This window comes from Bufo bufo, chromosome 9, assembly GCF_905171765.1.
Source record: "Bufo bufo chromosome 9, aBufBuf1.1, whole genome shotgun sequence".
NCBI lineage: Eukaryota > Metazoa > Chordata > Amphibia > Anura > Bufonidae > Bufo > Bufo bufo.
Genome location: NC_053397.1, coordinates 199,113 through 220,289, shown reverse-complemented (window position 1 = coordinate 220,289; position 21,177 = coordinate 199,113). Strand labels below are relative to the sequence as shown.

General features: G+C 49.2%; 1 protein-coding gene across 1 annotated transcript in view; it reads right to left on the bottom strand.

Moving 5' to 3' along the window:
* Nucleotides 1–21,177, bottom strand: part of SH3BP1 (SH3 domain binding protein 1) — a 257,113-nt gene that overhangs the window by 204,000 nt on the left and 31,936 nt on the right. Inside the window, exons 2-5 of the mRNA XM_040407161.1 lie at nucleotides 20,610–20,652; nucleotides 7,122–7,226; nucleotides 6,955–7,031; nucleotides 6,768–6,879 (exon numbers count right to left, since the gene is read on the bottom strand). Of these exons, the coding sequence (XP_040263095.1) occupies nucleotides 6,768–6,879; nucleotides 6,955–7,031; nucleotides 7,122–7,226; nucleotides 20,610–20,652 (337 nt within the window). The remainder of the gene's footprint in view (nucleotides 1–6,767; nucleotides 6,880–6,954; nucleotides 7,032–7,121; nucleotides 7,227–20,609; nucleotides 20,653–21,177) is intronic.

The window sequence follows — 21,177 nt, the reverse complement described above, 5'->3', positions numbered from 1 at the left end:
TTTTTTCCATTCAGCCTCTGGGCTGAAAGAAAAAATGAACGGCACAGATTTCTTCATTCGCATCGATCAATGTGGATGAAAAAATCTCTGCCAAAAAAAAAAAGGAGGGGAAAGGCGTCTGCCAGGACATAGGAGCTCCGCCCAACATCCAAACCCACTCAGCCCGTATGCCCTGACAAACCCGATTTCTCCATTCACATCAATTGATGTGGATGAATAAATCATTGCCGGGATTTATATATATTTTTTTTATATACAAAGTGTTTGCCAAAGTATATGAACACCGCCACCTCCTCAGCCTCGGCAAACGTATCTTTTACTGCAGAGGAGAAATCTCGTCTTGCAGCGCCGCATACACCGACTTTTGTGTAATCTGACAGCAGCGCAATGCTTCTGTCAGAATGCACATCAGTGCTGCAGCTAGTCGATCGGTTGGTCCACCTGGAAGGTAAAAAAAACAAAAGAAAAAACCAGGCTGCAATGCAATAAATTTATTAACTTTATAATAAAATTTGAATGGAACATATAAACTTTATTTAATTTTTTGAACAGAATGTTAACTTTTTTGCTCACCGGTGTTTTTTTTTTGTTTGTTTTTTTACCTTTATAGGACAAACCTCTCCTTCCCCATGGGACAATGTGCAAAGCGCAAATCGCCCAAAGATGTGGCGAAGTACATTATGCACTTTGTCCCAGGTGAAAGGAGAGGTTTGCAGCAGCTGTGAGTGAAAGGGCCCTAATAGCCCTGTGTGCCTGTCCTGTGAGATGCAATCCCTATACTAATAGTGTACCTGTGTGTGGTACTTCCGGAAACACTCTCCAAAGCATAGGGCAGGGTGGTCAGGACAGTCAGGACAGAAATAGCGGGTGTCACGCCTTATTCCACTCCTGCTACAGACACGACATCTTTTTTGGGGTGACGGTTGGGTTGAGGTACCAGGAACGACACTGGGGAAATGTCGCTCGTGTAGACGGCTCACTACACTGGTGGATGGGGCCACGGAACCTCCTGGATACAGGAGGTTCTCGATGATCTCTTCCTGAAATTTAAGGAAGGATCCTGTTCTCCCAGCCTTACTGTAGAGAACAAAACTATTATATACAGCCAATTGAATCAAATATACAGACACCTTCTTATACCAGCGTCTGGTGCGTCGGGAAACTAAATAAGGAGCCAACATCTGGTCATTGAAGTCCACCCCTCCCATGAGCGCATTATAGTCGTGGACTGAGAGGGGCTTTTCAATGACACTGGTTGCCGGTTCTATTTGTATTGTCGTGTCTGCGTGAATGGAGGAGAGCATGTAAACGTCACGCTTGTCTCTCCATTTCACCGCGAGCAGTTCTTCGTTACACAAGGCAGCCCTCTCCCCCCTTGCAAGACGGGTGGTAACGAGCCGTTGGGGGAAGCCCCGACGACTAGGTCGCACGGTGCCACAGCAGCCAATCTGTTCTAGGAACAAATGCCTGAAGAGGGGCACACTTGTGTAAAAATTGTCCACATAAAGATGGTACCCCTTGCCAAATAAGGGTGACACCAAGTCCCAGACTGTCTTCCCACTGCTCCCCAGGTAGTCAGGGCAACCGACCGGCTCCAGGGTCTGATCTTTACCCTCATAGATCCGAAATTTGTGGGTATAGCCTGTGGCCCTTTCACAGAGCTTATACAATTTGACCCCATACCGGGCGCGCTTGCTTGGGATGTATTGTTTGAAGCCAAGGTGCCCGGTAAAATGTATAAGGGACTCGTCTACGCAGATGTTTTGCTCACGGGTATACAAATCTGCAAATTTGTTGTTGAAGTGGTCTATGAGGGGCGAATTTTGTGGAGTCGGTCAAAAGCTGGGTGGCCTCTGGGACGGGAGGTGCTGTTGTCGCTAAAGTGCCGGAAACGCAGGATGGTCTCAAATCGTGTCCTGGACATAGCAGCAGAGAACATGGGCATGTGATGAATTGGGTTCGTGGACCAATATGACCGCAATTCATGCTTTTTGGTTAGACCCATGTTGAGGAGAAGGCCCAGAAAAATGTTAATGTCGGAAACTTGGACTGGTTTCCACCGGAAAGGCTGGGCATAAAAGCTTCCCGGGTTGGCAGCTATAAATTGAGTGGCATACCGATTTGTTTCTGCCACGACTAAGTCCAAGAGCTCCGCAGTCAAGAACAGCTCAAAAAATCCCAGTGCCGAAACGATCTGAGCTGTCTCAACCCGAACTCCAGACTGGGCGGTGAAAGGGGGAACTACAGGTGCGGCTGAAGTTGGGGACTGCCAATCAGGGTTTGCCAGCACCTCAGGGACTCTAGGGGCTCTACGGGCCTGTCTGTGCGGTGGCTGCGACGGGGTAACTATTGCACGTGCCACCGTACCAGCTTCAACTGCCCTTCTGGTGCTCGCCACGTCACCATGTTGTACGGCAGTGCTGGTACTGGGTCCAGGATGGGCTGCGCTGCTGGTGTATGCCTCACCACGTAATCCGGCAGCGACAGCCCCACTCTGCTGCCCTTGAAGCGGACCCTGCGCAACCTGTGGTCTAGCGACACGGGGACAGGTACGCGTGGTGGTATCAGGGACCTCAACCTCCTCGTCCGAACTTTGGGTCAGACTGACACTGCTTTCTACAGGTTCATATTCTGACCCGCTAGATTCGTCAGATGAGGGTTCCTATTCCTCATCCGACTGGATCAGAATCCTGTAGGCCTCTTCAGAAGAATACCCCCTGTTTGACATTTGGACTGCTAAATTTAGGGGTATTCCCTGAGACTACCCAAGAAAAAAAGCAAGCCTGTCTTACAAATGGGAGGCTAGTGAAGTACCGGAGGCCGCTGCGATTGATAAAAAATATCAAAACAGATTTTTTTTATCGCCGCAGCGCTTGTAAAGTGATTGTGCAGTGATAAAAAAAAATAAAAAATTTTGGCACTGCGGCGGGGCGGGCGTGGGTGAACGCACGTGTGGGCGACCGATCAGGCCTGATCGGGCAAACACTGCGTTTTGGGTGGAGGGCGAACTAAGGTGACACTAATACTATTATATATCTGACTGTGATCAGTTTTGATCACTTACAGATACTATAAAAGTACAAAAGCTGATTAGCGATACGCTAATCAGCGAATAAGTGACTGCGGTGCGGTGGGCTGGGCGCTAAACGATCGCTAACTACCTAACCAAGGGGCCTAAAACTATCCTAAAACTATCAGTCAATACCAGTGGGGAAAAAAAAGTGACAGTTTACACTTTCACTAGGTGATTGACAGGGGCGATCAAGGGGTTAATTGGGGTGATGGGGGGTGATCTGGGGCTAAGTGTAGTGTTTGGTGGCTACTCACTGTTATGTGTGCTCATCTGCTGGGACCAACCGACGAAAAGGAACAGCAGAGGAGCAGAGAGGCCATTTAACACCTTATATTTATAAATATAAGGTGTTAGATGGCTTCTGATTAGATTTTTTGAAAATCGCCAGCCTGCCAGCAACGATCATTGGCTGGCAGGCTGGTGATGAAATTGTTCTTTAACTTTTGCCGGCCCGCAATGCGCATGCGCGGGCCGGCTCAGACCGAAATCTCGCGTCTCGCGAGATGACGCACGGATGCGTCCAGGAGGAATGAATCGACCGCCGCCAGGACGCATCCGTGCGTTAGGCGGTCGGGAAGCAGTTAAATAACCGTCGCCAGGAGTCCTCCATTTTTTGGTGCATATGGGTTTCATCCGCAGTTTGGGACATTCTCTGGAGAGGGGTCTTCTGGTTTACCTGATGAGGAGAGATTTTCCTTGTCTTTGTCATTTATTTGGCAAAAGATTTAGGGTAATCTGAAGAGGATGAGTGGGAGATATAAGCGTGTGGCGGATAAGAGACGTGTGCCTGGTCCGGACCTGAATGTGGGTGATCTGGTGTGGTTGTCTACAAAGAATATCAAACTGAAGGTTCCCTCCTGGAAGTTGGGTCCTAAGTTTATTGGGCCTTACAAGATCTTGTCCGTCAATAATCCCGTTGCCTTCCGTCTTGATCTTCCTCAGACTTGGAAGACCCATAATGTTTTTCACAGGTCCCTATTAAAAGCGTATGTCCAAACCACTGTACCCTCCTCTTTGCCTCCTCCTCCGATTGTTGTTGATGGTAATCTTGAATTTCAGGTGTCTAGGATTGTGGATTCTCGCATTATCCGCGGTTCTCTCCAGTATCTCGTTCATTGGGAGGGTTATGGTCCTATCATAAAGATCTTTGCATGGGCAGAGCAGTCAGGGAGAGCTCTAAGGGTTTTTATAGGGCTCACCCATATGTTCCTTAGTTTGGGATCAAGTCAGTCAGATGTTTATTTATAACTTCCAGTTTTCTGCAACACCATCCGTGACACTAGCACTCTCGCACCCCTCAAATCTATCCTCAACTCTGCTGCCCGACTAATCCACCTCTCACCCTGTTACTCCTCTGCCTCTCCCCTCTGCCAATCCCTTCACTGGCTCCCCATTGCCTAATGAATTCAGTTCAAAATACTAACAAATACATACAAGGCGTCCACAACCTGTCCCCTCCCTACATCTCTGAGCTACTTTCCCGATACATCCTCACACGAAATCTCCGATCCTCACAAGACCTCCTTCTCTCCTATCCTCTTATCAGCTCTTTCCACAATCGCCTCCAAGATTTCTCCCATGCATCCCCCATACTCTGGAACTCGCTACCCCAACATAGACATTTGCCTACAGTGGAATCCTTCAAAAGAAACCTAAAAACCCACCTCTTCAGACAAGCCTACAACCAGTGACCCTGCTGCCTCTATACCACCATGACCTGCTTCACCCGCACCTACTGTGTCCTTCTCCCATACCATGTAGATTGTAAGCCCCCGGGCAGGGCCATCTCTCCTTCTGCATCAGTTGGTAAATTGTCTTGTTCATGCTTAGTGCAATTGTCTGTATTATGTATATGCACCGCTTATTATATGTACAGCGCCAGGGAATGAATGGCGCTTTAATAATAATATTAATAATCTCATGCCGTAGTGTTCTATTATACCATAATCTCATGCCGTAGTATCCTATTATAGAACAATTTCATGCCGTAGTATCCTATTATAGAACAATTTCATGCCGTAGTATTCTACAGGGTGGGCGATTTATATGGATACACCTTAATAAAATGGGAATGGTTGGTGATATTAACTTCCTGTTTGTGGCACATTAGTATATGTGAGGGGGGAAACTTTTCAAGATGGGTGGTGACCTTGGCAGCCATTTTGAAGTCGGCCATTTTGAATCCAACTTTTGTTTTTTCAATAGGAAGAGGGTCATGTGATACATCAAACTTATTGGGAATTTCACACGAAAAACAATGGTGTGCTTGGTTTTAACGTAACTTTATTCTTTCATGAGTTATTTACAAGTTTCTCTTTGTTTACAGCCATTGACATGTCGCCGAGGTTAACACGTGAGGAGCGGATAGAAATTGTGTTGATGTCTGGTGAACGCAGTAACCGGGTCATTGCAGCAGATTTCAATGCAAGACACCCTACGAGACCACCCATCTCCCATGGTACAGTTAGCAAACTGCTTGCTAAGTTTTGTGAAACTGGTTCAGTGTTGGATTTGCCAAAATGTGGAGGCATGAAATCTGTCTCTAATGAAGAAACATCAGTGGCTGTCCTAGCTTCATTCAGCAAGAGCCCACAGCGTAGCACTCGCCGCATGTCACTGGAGAGTGGCATTAGTCGGACATCCCTTCGGCGGATATTAGCTACTCACAAATGGCACCCTTACAAACTCCAGCTACTGCAGCATCTCCACGAGGATGACCCAGATCGGCGCACTGAATTTGCAGAATGGGCAAAACTAAAATTGGAACAGGACCCTCTGTTTACGCAGAAGATTTTGTTCAGTGATGAGGCAAACTTTTATGTGAATGGTGAAGTTAACAAACAAAACCACCGCTATTGGTCTGACACTAACCCACATTGGATAGATCCCTCCAAGACTGTTTGATGGTATGGTGTGGTATATGGGGTACAAAGATAGTGGGGCCATTCTTCATCAATGGAAACCTCAAGGCCACTGGACATGCGAAATTGCTACATGATGATGTGCCATGGTCACCACCCATCTTGAAAAGTTTCCCCCCTCACATATACTAATGTGCCACAAACAGGAAGTTAATATCACCAACCATTCCCATTTTATTAAGGTGTATCCATATAAATGGCCCACCCTGTACCATAATCTCATGCCATAGTATTCTATTATACCATAATCCCATGCCGTAGTATCCTATTATAGAACAATTTCATGCTGTAGTATACTATTATAGAACAATTTCATGCTGTAGTATTCTATTATACCATAATTTCATGCCGTAGTATTCTATTATACCATAATCCCATGCCGTAGTATTCTATTATACCATAATCCCATGCCGTAGTATCCTATTATAGAACAATTTCATGCCGTGGTACCCTATTATAGAACAATTTCATGCCGTAGTATCCTATTATATAACAATTTCATGCTGTAGTATTCTATTATACCATAATCCCATGCCGTAGTATCCTATTATAGAACAATTTCATGCTGTAGTATTCTATTATACCATAATCTCATGCCGTAGTATTCTATTATAACATAATCCCATGCCGTAGTATCCAATTATAGAACAATTTCATGCCGTGGTATCCTATTATAGAACAATTTCATGCCGTGGTATCCTATTATAGAACAATTTCATGCCGTAGTATTCTATTATAAACCATAGAACATTCTCATGTCAGGTTCTCATTACCTCACTTAACTTGCTCAGTGGCTGCAGCACATCTCTTTCCATGTTCATTTCATACTCGGCCAGAGCCTGGGCCAGAGAACCCTCCACACAGCAGCCCATCTCCAGCGTCCTCCTAAAGGGGAACCCAAGAAGCTGTCACTCATCTCATCTCCAGCCCCCCCTCATCTCACAAACAGAGTGCTCTCACCTAAGACTTGACTCGCTGTCTATTTCCTTCATACAGTCGGCCATAGCTAAAGACAGAGACATCAGGGCGAGTTTCTTCTGCAAGGACAAAGACTCCATGAGGCATCACGTATAGAAGTGTTATTTCTCCTCCAGCAGACCCCGTACAGAGCCCCCATGTTCTCTCACCAGTTTCTTCTCCATGTCTGAGCTTGCTGGACTTTGCATACAATTTGCCAGACGCTTTCCAACAAGATGAGCTGTTCGCTTCATAATGTCCACCTGCTGATCCGCCTGCAAGAAAACGTGCAACAGTCATTAGTGAAATCCATGCAGATCGAGGGAAAGAAGTGAAAATGCCCCCCCCCCATGCAGTGTCTATATCATACTGTACATACAGTGCATCCAGAAAGTTCTCACACCCTCTCACTTTCCTACAGTTTGCTCCTTGTGCTACAAGTTCCCCCATCAGAAGGTCTTTACTAACTTGTTGAAAAGGAAAGAACTAAAAACTGGCATTCACATAAGCCTTCGGCCCCTTTACCCGGGACCTAAGCCTTCGGCCCCTTTACCCGGGACATAAGCCTTCGGCCCCCTTTACCCGGGACATAAGCCTTCGGCCCCCTTTACCCGGGACATAAGCCTTCGGCCCCCTTTACCCGGGACATAAGCCTTCGGCCCCCTTTACCCGGGACATAAGCCTTCGGCCCCCTTTACCCGGGACATAAGCCTTCGGCCCCCTTTACCCGGGACATAAGCCTTCGGCCCCCTTTACCCGGGACATAAGCCTTCGGCCCCCTTTACCCGGGACATAAGCCTTCGGCCCCCTTTACCCGGGACATAAGCCTTCGGCCCCCTTTACCCGGGACATAAGCCTTCGGCCCCCTTTACCCGGGACATAAGCCTTCGGCCCCCTTTACCCGGGACATAAGCCTTCGGCCCCCTTTACCCGGGACATAAGCCTTCGGCCCCCTTTACCCGGGACATAAGCCTTCGGCCCCCTTTACCCGGGACATAAGCCTTCGGCCCCCTTTACCCGGGACATAAGCCTTCGGCCCCCTTTACCCGGGACATAAGCCTTCGGCCCCCTTTACCCGGGACATAAGCCTTCGGCCCCCTTTACCCGGGACATAAGCCTTCGGCCCCCTTTACCCGGGACATAAGCCTTCGGCCCCCTTTACCCGGGACATAAGCCTTCGGCCCCCTTTACCCGGGACATAAGCCTTCGGCCCCCTTTACCCGGGACATAGGTAAGTTTAGGGGGAAAAATGGCAGTACTACCGGGGCGCTAAGATTTAACCACACTTTGTTTATGTCTAGTTTTATACTAAAATAAAGTGATCGGGTCTTAGTTTAGCTACGGGTTTCACCGATGCTCGGTCGGCTTCTTCAGGCTGATCCCTTATGTCTTTACTTGGGACATAAGACTTCAGATCGTTTGGCAGTGATTCCAGCCTCCAGTCTTCTTGGGAATGATGTCACAAGGTTTACTCCTGGATTTGGGGATTATCATCCATTCTTCTCTGCAGATCCTCTCCACCTCTGTCAGGTTGGATGAGGGCCATTGGTGGACAGCCATTTTCAGGCCTCTCCAGTGATGGCCCATTGGGTTCAGGGCTCTGGCTAGGCCCCTCAAGGACATTCCCAGAGTCGTCCTCAGCCACTACTGTGTTGTCCTGGCTGTCGGTTTAGGGTCATTGTCTTGTAGGAAGGTGAACCTTCAGCCCAGTCTGAGGCACAGAGCTCTGGATCAGAACCTTCAACCCAGTCTGAGGTAAAGATCTCTGGATCAGGTCTTCATTAAGAATACCTCAGTATTTTGCTCCATTCAGCTTCCCCTCCACCCTGAACAATCTCCCTGTCCCCCCAGCATCATGCAGCCATCACCATGCTTTACTGTAGGGATGGTATTGGGCAGGTGATAAGCGGCGCCTGGTTTCCTCCAGACATGATGCTGCCAGCACCATGCTTCACTGTAGGGATGGTATTGGGCAGGTAATGAGCGGCGCCTGGTTTCCTCCAGACATGATGCTGCCACCACCATGCTTCACTGCAGGGATGGTATTGGGCAGGTAATGAGCGGCGCCTGGTTTCCTCCAGACATGAGGCCCACATTGGAGGAGGCTGCAGTGATGGTCGACCTTTTGGACGTTTCTCCCACCTTTAAATTGGGTCTTTGGGGCACTTCTATTACTAAGGTGGTTTTCCCCAAATTAACCCCTTAACCCTTTCACTACTGGAGGTTTTTTTCGTTTAAATTTTTCTTACCCATCTTCCTTGAACCATAACTTTTTTTATATTTCCATTCACATAACTGTATAGGGGCTTATTTTTTGCGGGACAAGTTGTACGTTCTAGTGCCACCATTAATTATGGCATACAATGTAGTGGGAAGCGGTAACAAAATTCCAAATGGGCTGGAATTGGGAAAAAAAAAAACTTCCTCTACCGTTTTACGGGTTTTGTTTTAACCCATGTCCTTAATTCTCTGTGTCAGTACGATTACAACGATACCCCCATTTGTATAGAGGTTTTTTTTGTGTCTAAAAAGTGTAAAAATAAGTGTAAACTTAGAATAAAAAATATTTTTTTTTACATCACCATATTCTGACCCCCATAACTTATAGTTAGATCTACTGAGCTGTGTGCAGGCTCATTTTTTGCAGGACATTCTGTAGTTTTTCTGTAGAATGCCCTGGGTCTCATCAGTGAGCATTCAAAGCAATTACCGACATTCTCATTGGCCGCAGGGGATGCCGGTAGGATGCCTGGAAGCGTGAGCTTCTGGATTTTTGACACTTTCGATGCCGTGATCCCACTTGATCACGGTATCTAAAGCCTTTTCATTAACGCGATCGGCATTATTATATAGCGGCAGGTCTGTTCTGTTTGAAACAGCAGAGACTTGCCAGCCATGATGCCCGCTGCACATGCAAGTGGGCGCCATGTTAGCCTATAGCTCCAGCACCGTACATGTACGCGGCTGGTAGCGAAAGGGTTAAAGACCAGGCCTATTTTCATTATTTTATTTTTTTTCCTCCCACAGTTGCTGGGAGGGTGTGTGGGGGAGGATCCACAGAGCGAATACGACCGTCCAGGTGGTCCCAAAGCTGCTGGGAGGGTACGTGGGAGAAGATCCACAGAACGAATACCAAAGTCTGTGGTATTCACTCTGTGGATCCTACCCCACACACCCTCCCAGCAGCTGTGGGACCACCTGGACTGTTGTATTCGCTCTGTGGATCCTCCTCCACACACCCTCCCAGCAGCTGTGGGACCACCTGGACTGTTGTATTCGCTCTGTGGATCCTCCTCCACACATCCTCCCAGAAGCTGTGGGACCACCTGGACTGTTGTATTCGCTCTGTGGATCCTCCTCCACACATCCTCCCAGCAGCTGTGGGACCACCTGGACTGTGGTATTCGCTCTGTGGATCCTCCTCCACACACCCTCCCAGCAGCTGTGGGACCACCTGGACTGTTGTATTCGCTCTGTGGATCCTCCTCCACACACCCTCCCAGCAGCTGTGGGACCACCTGGACTGTTGTATTCGCTCTGTGGATCCTCCTCCACACATCCTCCCAGCAGCTGTGGGACCACCTGGACTGTTGTATTCGCTCTGTGGATCCTCCTCCACACACCCTCCCAGCAGCTGTGGGACCACCTGGACTGTTGTATTCGCTCTGTGGATCCTCCTCCACACATCCTCCCAGCAGCTGTGGGACCACCTGGACTGTTGTATTCGCTCTGTGGATCCTCCTCCACACATCCTCGCAGCAGCTGTGGGACCACCTGGACTGTGGTATTCGCTCTGTGGATCCTCCTCCACACATCCTCGCAGCAGCTGTGGGACCACCTTTTTCCTCCCACAGTTGCTGGGAGGGTGTGTGGGGGAGGATCCACAGAGCGAATACGACCGTCCAGGTGGTCCCAAAGCTGCTGGGAGGGTATGTGGGAGAAGATCCACAGAACGAATACCAAAGTCTGTGGTATTCGCTCTGTGGATCCTACCCCACACACCCTCCCAGCAGCTGTGGGACCACCTGGACTGTTGTATTCGCTCTGTGGATCCTCCTCCACACATCCTCCCAGCAGCTGTGGGACCACCTGGACTGTTGTATTCGCTCTGTGGATCCTCCTCCACACATCCTCGCAGCAGCTGTGGGACCACCTGGACTGTGGTATTCGCTCTGTGGATCCTCCTCCACACATCCTCCCAGCAGCTGTGGGACCACCTGGACTATTGTATTCGCTCTGTGGATCCTCCTCCACACATCCTCGCAGCAGCTGTGGGACCACCTGGACTGTGGTATTCGCTCTGTGGATCCTCCTCCACACATCCTCGCAGCAGCTGTGGGACCACCTGGACTGTGGTATTCGCTCTGTGGATCCTCCTCCACACATCCTCGCAGCAGCTGTGGGACCACCTGGACTGTTGTATTCGCTCTGTGGATCCTCCTCCACACATCCTCCCAGCAGCTGTGGGACCACCTGGACTGTTGTATTCGCTCTGTGGATCCTCCTCCACACATCCTCGCAGCAGCTGTGGGACCACCTGGACTGTGGTATTCGTTCTGTGGATCCACCTCCACACATAGTCCCAGCAGCTGTGGGACCACCTGGACTGTGGTATTCGCTCTGTGGATCCTCCCCCACACACCCTCCCAACAGCTGTGGGACCACCTGGACGGTCGTACTTGCTCTGTGGGTCCTACCCCACACGCCCTCCCAGCAGCTGTGGGACCACCTGATCATATTCGCTCTCTGGATCCTCCCCCATGCACCCTCCAAGCAGCTGTGGGACCACATGGACTATTGTATTCGCTCTGTGGATCCTCCTCCACACATCCTCGCAGCAGCTGTGGGACCACCTGGACTATTGTATTTGCTCTGTGGATCCTCCTCCACACATCCGCAGCAGCTGTGGGACCACCTGGACTGTGGTATTCTGTCACGACTGCTATCCCAGCAGCAGTCGTGTCGCACCAGACGGAGGGGAAGGGGGACCCTTATCTACGGATGGGGATAGAATGGCCACCCCTGACTAACCCTAAGCTGGCACCTGTCTGCCCTGATACCCTAGACAGGGTGTGAACCCGTGCGGCGAGCTGGATGCCTAAACCCTCAGTCGCCCTAACAAGCCTAGAGTGGGGAAAGGCTGATGGGAGCACTAGTCGCCATCACTCATGTCTAGGAGAACAGCAGGGGAAGACAGCAACAAACAAACTATAGCAGAGTTAGACTTATCCAGTCACGAGCAGAGAAGGCGATCCCAATCACAACAGTCCATGCCGGACAAGAGCTCCACAGCAACACCATCAAACGATCTCCTTCAATGGTCAGAATAGAACTAGAAGTAAGGACTATATCTGGCAATGACTGCAAGTGAAAGTGAAACTAATATAGTAGCTGGGAGTGGCAGACAGGACTCACCTGAGAAGGATGCCTACAAACTCCCAGTCAGGACAAAAAGGTTCACAAGGCAAAACACAGATGACATACCCTGAACCACGGAGCAAACTCACAAGCTATCGCGAGTAGCAAGTCGCTGCGACCTTCTCCTCCCAGACCTGTCTGGATCAGTCACAGTCGTGACAGTACCCCCCTTTCTACGAGGGGCCCCTGGACCCTCAAGACCAGGCCTCTCCGGATGGGAGCTATGAAAAGCCCAAATGAGTCTGTCCGCTTTTATCTCTGATGCTGGAACCCACATTCTCTCTTCGGAACCATAACCTTTCCAGTGCACCAGGTACTGAAGAGAGCGGCGAACATATCGTGAATCAACAATCTTTTCTACCTGAAACTCAAGACTGCCATCAACAACCACCGGTGGAGGCGGTAGTGGCAATGGTTCAGGAGGTTCTACATATCTCTTAAGCAGAGATCTGTGGAAGACATTATGGATCCTTAGAGTCTGAGGTAGCTCCAGACGAAAAGCCACAGGGTTAATGATCTTAATTACCCTATAAGGACCAATAAATCTCGGACCTAATTTCCACGAGGGAACCTTCAACTTGATATTTCTGGTAGACAACCACACCAAGTCATTCACCCCAAGGTCCGGACCTTCAGAGCGCTTCCTATCAGCCGCACGTTTGTATCTACCACCAATTCTCTTCAAACTTTCTTGCACACTCTGCCACACTGAAGAAAGTGAAGACGCAAATCGTTCCTCCTCGGGAATCCCAGACGGGCCCCCCCTCACTAAACGTACAAAACTGAGGATGGAAACCATACGCACCAAAAAATGGTGACTTATCGGTGGATTCTTGACGACGATTATTAATGGCAAACTCTGCTAACGGTAAATAAGATGACCATTCCTCCTGATTTTCGGAAACAAAGCATCTCAAATATGTCTCTAGGTTTTGATTGGTACGTTCAGTCTGACCGTTGGACTGTGGATGGAAAGATGAAGAAAACGACAGATGAACCCCTAAACGAGAACAAAAAGCTTTCCAAAATTTAGAAACGAATTGGGTACCACGATCCGAAACAATATCGGAAGGGACCCCGTGAAGCTTCACGATGTGGTCAATAAAAACCTGAGCCAGTGTGTTAGCATTAGGCAATGCGGCAAGAGCAATAAAGTGCACCATTTTACTGAATCTGTCAACAACTACAAGAATAACAGTCTTCCCCGCTGATACTGGTAGATCCGTAATGAAATCCATTGACAGGTGCGTCCAAGGCCTGTTGGGGGTGGCCAGAGGTAAAAGACGCCCTGCCGGACGAGTATGATCTACCTTAGAACGAGCACAGGTAGCACATGCAGACACAAAATTCAACACCTCCTGGCGCCATTTAGGCCACCAGAACCGACGAGACACTAACTCAGAGGTTGCCCTACTACCTGGGTGTCCTGCCAGTGTGGAGTTATGGTGTTCTTTTAGTATCTCCAGTCGTAAATTTTCTGGCACAAACAGTTTACCCGAGGGGCAGGAGGCCGGGGCGTCCCCCTGAGCTTCCAACACTCTCCCCTCCAAACCTGAGTGTAATGCAGAGACCACCACCCCCTTTTGCAAAATGGGCTCTGGTACCTCAACATCACCCCCTCCAGGAAAACTTCGAGACAATGCATCCGCCTTAGTATTTTTTGCCCCCGGGCGATAGGTTATTACAAAATTAAACCTAGTAAAAAATAACGACCACCGAGCCTGTCTAGGGGTGAGACGTTTAGCAGACTCCAGATATAATAAGTTTTTGTGATCAGTAATCACCGAGACGGGATGAACCGCCCCCTCCAAAAAATGACGCCACTCCTCAAAAGCCAACTTAATAGCCAAAAGTTCCCTGTTGCCAATATCATAGTTCCTTTCTGCAGTAGACAATTTCTTCGAAAAGAAAGCACACGGACGCCATTCACCAGGGGACGGGCCCTGAGATAGTACCGCTCCCACCCCCACCTCTGATGCGTCAACCTCTACAATAAAAGCAAGCGAGACATCTGGCTGTACGAGAATAGGGGCCGAGGTGAATCTCTCCTTCAGAGATGCAAAGGCAGTTTTGGCTGCATGTGACCATTTGGAAAAATCTGATCCCTTACGGGTCATGTCCGTCAGTGGTTTGACCACCAAGGAATAGTTCTTTATAAACTTTCTATAAAAATTGGCAAACCCCAGGAAGCGTTGCAATGCCTTCAGGTTCTCCGGCAGATCCCAGTCTATAATCGCCCGGACTTTCTCTGGATCCATGCGGAAACCTGAATCTGACAACACATACCCCAGAAATGGTAGTTCTTTTACGGCGAACACACATTTTTCTAACTTGCGGTCCACATGCGGTGGGGCTGCTCCCCCAATAAAAGACACGCCACAGTGTCAGGGGCTGAGCAGCTCCTCCAGAATTGCCACTTCATTTCTGTGTTTTTGTCTTGTTAGATTTGAGTGTGTTTGGACACTCTGTTGCACCTGGTAACTTCCATCACATGGTCTGGCATAGGTGTGGCTCACGGCCTGGCCTCATTCACATTGTACTACCACAGTATTCATGCTGGGCCTTTGTGTGGAGGCTTGGCTGTGTGCTGAATTATATCACCCCCAGACCATGTTCACACCATAGTTAGAGTAGCGGCTAGGACCCTTTGCCATGCTGAGTGACCGTGACGTGGTGCATTGATGGGCTCCGATATCTTCCTGACTGGAACATATTGGCGAAAGTCTCAGCTTTTAATACCTGCATGTATGACTTCCCAGTATAGTCAGTAGCATTTCTGTTTGGTGCATTTCCTCTCTGTGTTTCATATGTTTATTTGCTACATTCTGTGTAGTTTGCTCTTGTGGTGCATGTGGACCGCGTCGACGTCCTCCATTGTATGCATATTTTGTTGGGGTTAGTCGATTATTGCGGTCCACATGCGGTGGGGCTGCTCCCCCAATAAAAGACACGCCACAGTGTCAGGGGCTGAGCAGCTCCTCCAGAATTGCCACTTCATTTCTGTGTTTTTGTCTTGTTAGATTTGAGTGTGTTTGGACACTCTGTTGCACCTGGTAACTTCCATCACATGGTCTGGCATAGGTGTGGCTCACGGCCTGGCCTCATTCACATTGTACTACCACAGTATTCATGCTGGGCCTTTGTGTGGAGGCTTGGCTGTGTGCTGAATTATATCACCCCCAGACCATGTTCACACCATAGTTAGAGTAGCGGCTAGGACCCTTTGCCATGCTGAGTGACCGTGACGTGGTGCATTGATGGGCTCCGATATCTTCCTGACTGGAACATATTGGCGAAAGTCTCAGCTTTTAATACCTGCATGTATGACTTCCCAGTATAGTCAGTAGCATTTCTGTTTGGTGCATTTCCTCTCTGTGTTTCATATGTTTATTTGCTACATTCTGTGTAGTTTGCTCTTGTGGTGCATGTGGACCGCGTCGACGTCCTCCATTGTATGCATATTTTGCTGGGGTTAGTCGATTATTGCGGTCCACATGCGGTGGGGCTGCTCCCCCAATAAAAGACACGCCACAGTGTCAGGGGCTGAGCAGCTCCTCCAGAATTGCCACTTCATTTCTGTGTTTTTGTCTTGTTAGATTTGAGTGTGTTTGGACACTCTGTTGCACCTGGTAACTTCCATCACATGGTCTGGCATAGGTGTGGCTCACGGCCTGGCCTCATTCACATTGTACTACCACAGTATTCATGCTGGGCCTTTGTGTGGAGGCTTGGCTGTGTGCTGAATTATATCACCCCCAGACCATGTTCACACCATAGTTAGAGTAGCGGCTAGGACCCTTTGCCATGCTGAGTGACCGTGACGTGGTGCATTGATGGGCTCCGATATCTTCCTGACTGGAACATATTGGCGAAAGTCTCAGCTTTTAATACCTGCATGTATGACTTCCCAGTATAGTCAGTAGCATTTCTGTTTGGTGCATTTCCTCTCTGTGTTTCATATGTTTATTTGCTACATTCTGTGTAGTTTGCTCTTGTGGTGCATGTGGACCGCGTCGACGTCCTCCATTGTATGCATATTTTGCTGGGGTTAGTCGATTATTGCGGTCCACATGCGGTGGGGCTGCTCCCCCAATAAAAGACACGCCACAGTGTCAGGGGCTGAGCAGCTCCTCCAGAATTGCCACTTCATTTCTGTGTTTTTGTCTTGTTAGATTTGAGTGTGTTTGGACACTCTGTTGCACCTGGTAACTTCCATCACATGGTCTGGCATAGGTGTGGCTCACGGCCTGGCCTCATTCACATTGTACTACCACAGTATTCATGCTGGGCCTTTGTGTGGAGGCTTGGCTGTGTGCTGAATTATATCACCCCCAGACCATGTTCACACCATAGTTAGAGTAGCGGCTAGGACCCTTTGCCATGCTGAGTGACCGTGACGTGGTGCATTGATGGGCTCCGATATCTTCCTGACTGGAACATATTGGCGAAAGTCTCAGCTTTTAATACCTGCATGTATGACTTCCCAGTATAGTCAGTAGCATTTCTGTTTGGTGCATTTCCTCTCTGTGTTTCATTTTTCTAACTTAGCAAACAATTTGTTGGCCCTTAATATCTCCAGCACTTGTCTCACATGGATCTTATGTGTATCCAGATCCAGGGAATAGACCAGGATGTCATCAAGATATATCACAACAAATCTCCCGATAAGGTGACTAAAAATATCGTTGACAAAATGTTGGAATACCGCAGGCGCATTAGTAAGACCAAATGGCATGACCAGATTTTCATAATGCCTTTCCGGAGTATTAAAAGCCGTCTTCCACTCATCCCCCTCTTTGATGCGAACCAGGTTATAGGCTCCTCTGAGATCCATTTTGGAGAACCATTTAGCACCAGCAACCTGATTAAAGAGGTCGTGAATGAGAGGAAGAGGATAGGGATCTCGGATAGTTATCCGGTTTAATTCCCGGAAATCCAGGCAAGGACGTAGGCCCCCATCTTTCTTTTTAACGAAAAAGAACCCTGCAGCCACAGGTGAAGAAGAGGGTCTGATGTGTCCCTTAGCCAAACTCTCCGAAATATAATCTTTCATAGCCTTCCTCTCCGGGCCGGAAAGATTGTATAACCGGGTTTTAGGTAGTTTTGCCCCAGGTAATAGATTAATCGGGCAATCATATGGACGATGAGGTGGTAACCCCTGACAACCCTTCTCAGAGAACACATCCATAAAATCTGACAGAAAGGCAGGTAAAGATGTTACAGAGAGTGTAGAGCACCTACTACTCAAGCAGTTGTCCTTACAATGTTCACTCCACTCCACAATCTCCCCGGCCTGCCAATCCACCACTGGATTGTGAGTCACCAGCCAGGGAAGCCCCAATACCATAGGAGCCGGAAGACCGTCCAGGACATAACAAGAGATATGCTCTTTATGGAGGTCCCCTACCTGCAGATGGATATTATGGATGATCTGAGTTAACTCTCTCTGAGTAAGAGGGGAGGAGTCGATGGCAAAAACAGGAATAGTTCTGCATACCGGTTCCGGAGTAAAACCCAGAGCCTAAGCAAAACGCGAATCCACCAAGTTGACCCCCGCCCCACTGTCCAAAAAGACGGAACAGATCTCAGTTTTATTGCCCGCCTCAACGGTAGCGGACAACAAAAACTGAGACATGCGTATGGAGGAAACGAATACGCCCAGACTGTTCTCCTCCGCACAATCTGGGGACTCTAGTTTTTCCGGCGGCTCCTTTGTTTGTGGTCTCTTGGGTTCTGAGGGACAAACCTTTACAAAATGACCCCTCCCCCCACAACGAAAACAAACCTCTGACCTACGGCGGAACTTAGGAGGATTCACCCGTCTAGTGGCACCCCCTATTTGCATTGGTTCGACTGGACCATAACAGACCGATCCCTGCCCTATAGAGGCCTCTGTAAAATTTAATAGTCTCTCCCTGAGTCGTCTGTCGATTCTTATGGACAGAGACATAGCAGCCTCAAGAGACCCAGGGACCTCGTATACCGCCAGCGCGTCTTTTAATTTTTCAGACAACCCCTGGCAGAACTGACTCCTAAGGGCCGAGTCGTTCCATAACGTATCAGTAGCCCACCTACGGAATTCGGAACAATATAGTTCAGCAGACCGGTTCTCTTGCCGAAGTCTACGTAGTTTAGACTCAGCCAGTGAGACCCTGTCCGGGTCATCATATACGAGACCCAGGGCTTCAAAAAACTCCTCCACTGATCGTAAGGCCGGAGAGTCTGATGGTAGGGAGAAAGCCCAAGCCTGCGGATCTCCTTGCAGGAGAGAAATTACAATACCCACCCGTTGTTCCTCACCGCCGGAGGATCTAGGGCGTAACCTGAAGAACAATTTGCAAGCTTCTCTGAAGGTTACAAATTGGTCTCTCCCTCCTGAGAACCTATCAGGTAAAGCCACTTTTGGCTCAGGAGTACCTTGGTTTCCCGTAGCAATGGTGGAACCCAAGGATGGCTGCTGCAGCACTGTTGCTTTTAATCCTGCCACTTCAAGGGATAACCCCTGTAATTGTTTCGCCAAAACCGAAACCGGATTCATAGTGGAACAGACAAAATACAAAGCAAAACAGCAAGCAGAAAAAAAAAAAAAAAAAAGAAATGTCACTTTTTTTTTTTAAAAGGCCAGATATACTGTCACGACTGCTATCCCAGCAGCAGTCGTGTCGCACCAGACGGAGGGGAAGGGGGACCCTTATCTACGGATGGGGATAGAATGGCCACCCCTGACTAACCCTAAGCTGGCACCTGTCTGCCCTGATACCCTAGACAGGGTGTGAACCCGTGCGGCGAGCTGGATGCCTAAACCCTCAGTCGCCCTAACAAGCCTAGAGTGGGGAAAGGCCGATGGGAGCACTAGTCACCATCACTCATGTCTAGGAGAACAGCAGGGGAAGACAGCAACAAACAAACTATAGCAGAGTTAGACTTATCCAGTCACGAGCAGAGAAGGCGATCCCAATCACGACAGTCGACGCCGGACAAGAGCTCCACAGCAACACCATCAAACGATCTCCTTCAATGGTCAGAATAGAACTGGAAGTAAGGACTATATCTGGCAATGACTGCAAGTGAAAGTGAAACTAATATAGTAGCTGGGAGTGGCAGACAGGACTCACCTGAGAAGGATGCCTACAAACTCCCAGTCAGGACAAAAAGGTTCACAAGGCAAAACACAGATGACATACCCTGAACCACGGAGCAAACTCACAAGCTATCGCGAGTAGCAAGTCGCTGCGACCTTCTCCTCCCAGACCTGTCTGGATCAGTCACAGTCGTGACATATTCGCTCTGTGGATCCACCTCCACACATCCTCCGCAGCAGCTGTGGGACCACCTGGACTATTGTATTCGTTCTGTGGATCCTCCTCCACACATCCTCGCAGCAGCTGTGGGACCACCTGGACTGTGGTATTCGCTCTGTGGATCCTCCCCCACACACCCTCCCAGCAGCTGTGGGACCACCTGGACGGTCGTATTTGCTCTGTGGGTCCTACCCCACACGCCCTCCCAGCAGCTGTGGGACCACCTGATCATATTCGCTCTGTGGATCCTCCCCCATGCACCCTCCCAGCAGCTGTGGGACCACCTGGACGGTCATATTCGCTCTGTAGATCCTCCCAGCAGCCGTGGGACCACCTGGACGGTCGTATTCACTCTGTAGATCCTCCCAGCAGCTGTGAGACCACCTGGACGGTCCTATTCGCTCTGTAGATCCTCCCAGCAGCCGTGGGACTACCTGGATGGTCCTATTCGCTCTGTGGATCCTCACCCACACACCCTCCCAGCAGCTGTGGGACCACCTGGACTGTAGTATACTGTCGATCCTCCCCCCACACATCCTCCCAGAAGCTGTGGGACCACCTGCATGGTCTTATTCGCTCTGTGGATCCTACCCCACACCCCTCCCAGCAGCTGGGGGACCACCTGGATGATAATATTTGCTCTGTGAATCCTCCCCCACGCACCCTCCCAACAGCTGTGGGATGCACTGCAGTGATCAATACCTGTGACCACCTACCATGACCTTATTGTGTTACTCCCACCCGGTCTAGCTGCTGTCTGTGGTGCACACGGCGGTTAATGGTGGTTAGAATAATATGACTCAACCGTGTGATCACCCTGTATATTGCATTATTATACTGTATATAACATCACCCTACTCATCGTTCTGTATATAACACCCATCATCTTACACAGTACATAACACTCGTCATCCTGTATATAACAGTGATGGCACTTACAGGCAGTAGATCCTCAGTCAGGAGATCGGTGACATCTTGTGATCTGAAACAGCAAAAAATAAAATAAAAATCAAATCTGAAAGCTCTGAGGGAAAAGGACGAAGGAGATGGCGAGAGGCCATGGACAAGGTACAGCGGTGAGCATTGAGCACCATACCTGCAGGTTGGAGGGTGTGATGTACAGAGCTATCTCAGGGTCAAACAGGCAGTGCGGTAGTGTTAGGTAGGGATAGGCAGGAAGTGCGGTAGTGTTAGGTACGGATAGGCAGGAAGTGCGGTAGTGTTAGGTAGGGATAGGCAGGAAGTGCGGTAGTGTTAGGTCGGGATAGGCAGGAAGTGCGGTAGTGTTAGGTCGGGATAGGCAGGAAGTGCGGTAGTGTTAGGTAGGGATAGGCAGGAAGTGCGGTAGTGTTAGGTAGGGATAGGCAGGAAGTGCGGTAGTGTTAGGTAGGGATAGGCAGGAAGTGCGGTAGTGTTAGGTAGGGATAGGCAGGAAGTGGGCTAGTGTTAGGTAGGGATAGGCAGGAAGTGGGCTAGTGTTAGGTAGGGATAGGCAGGAAGTGTGGTA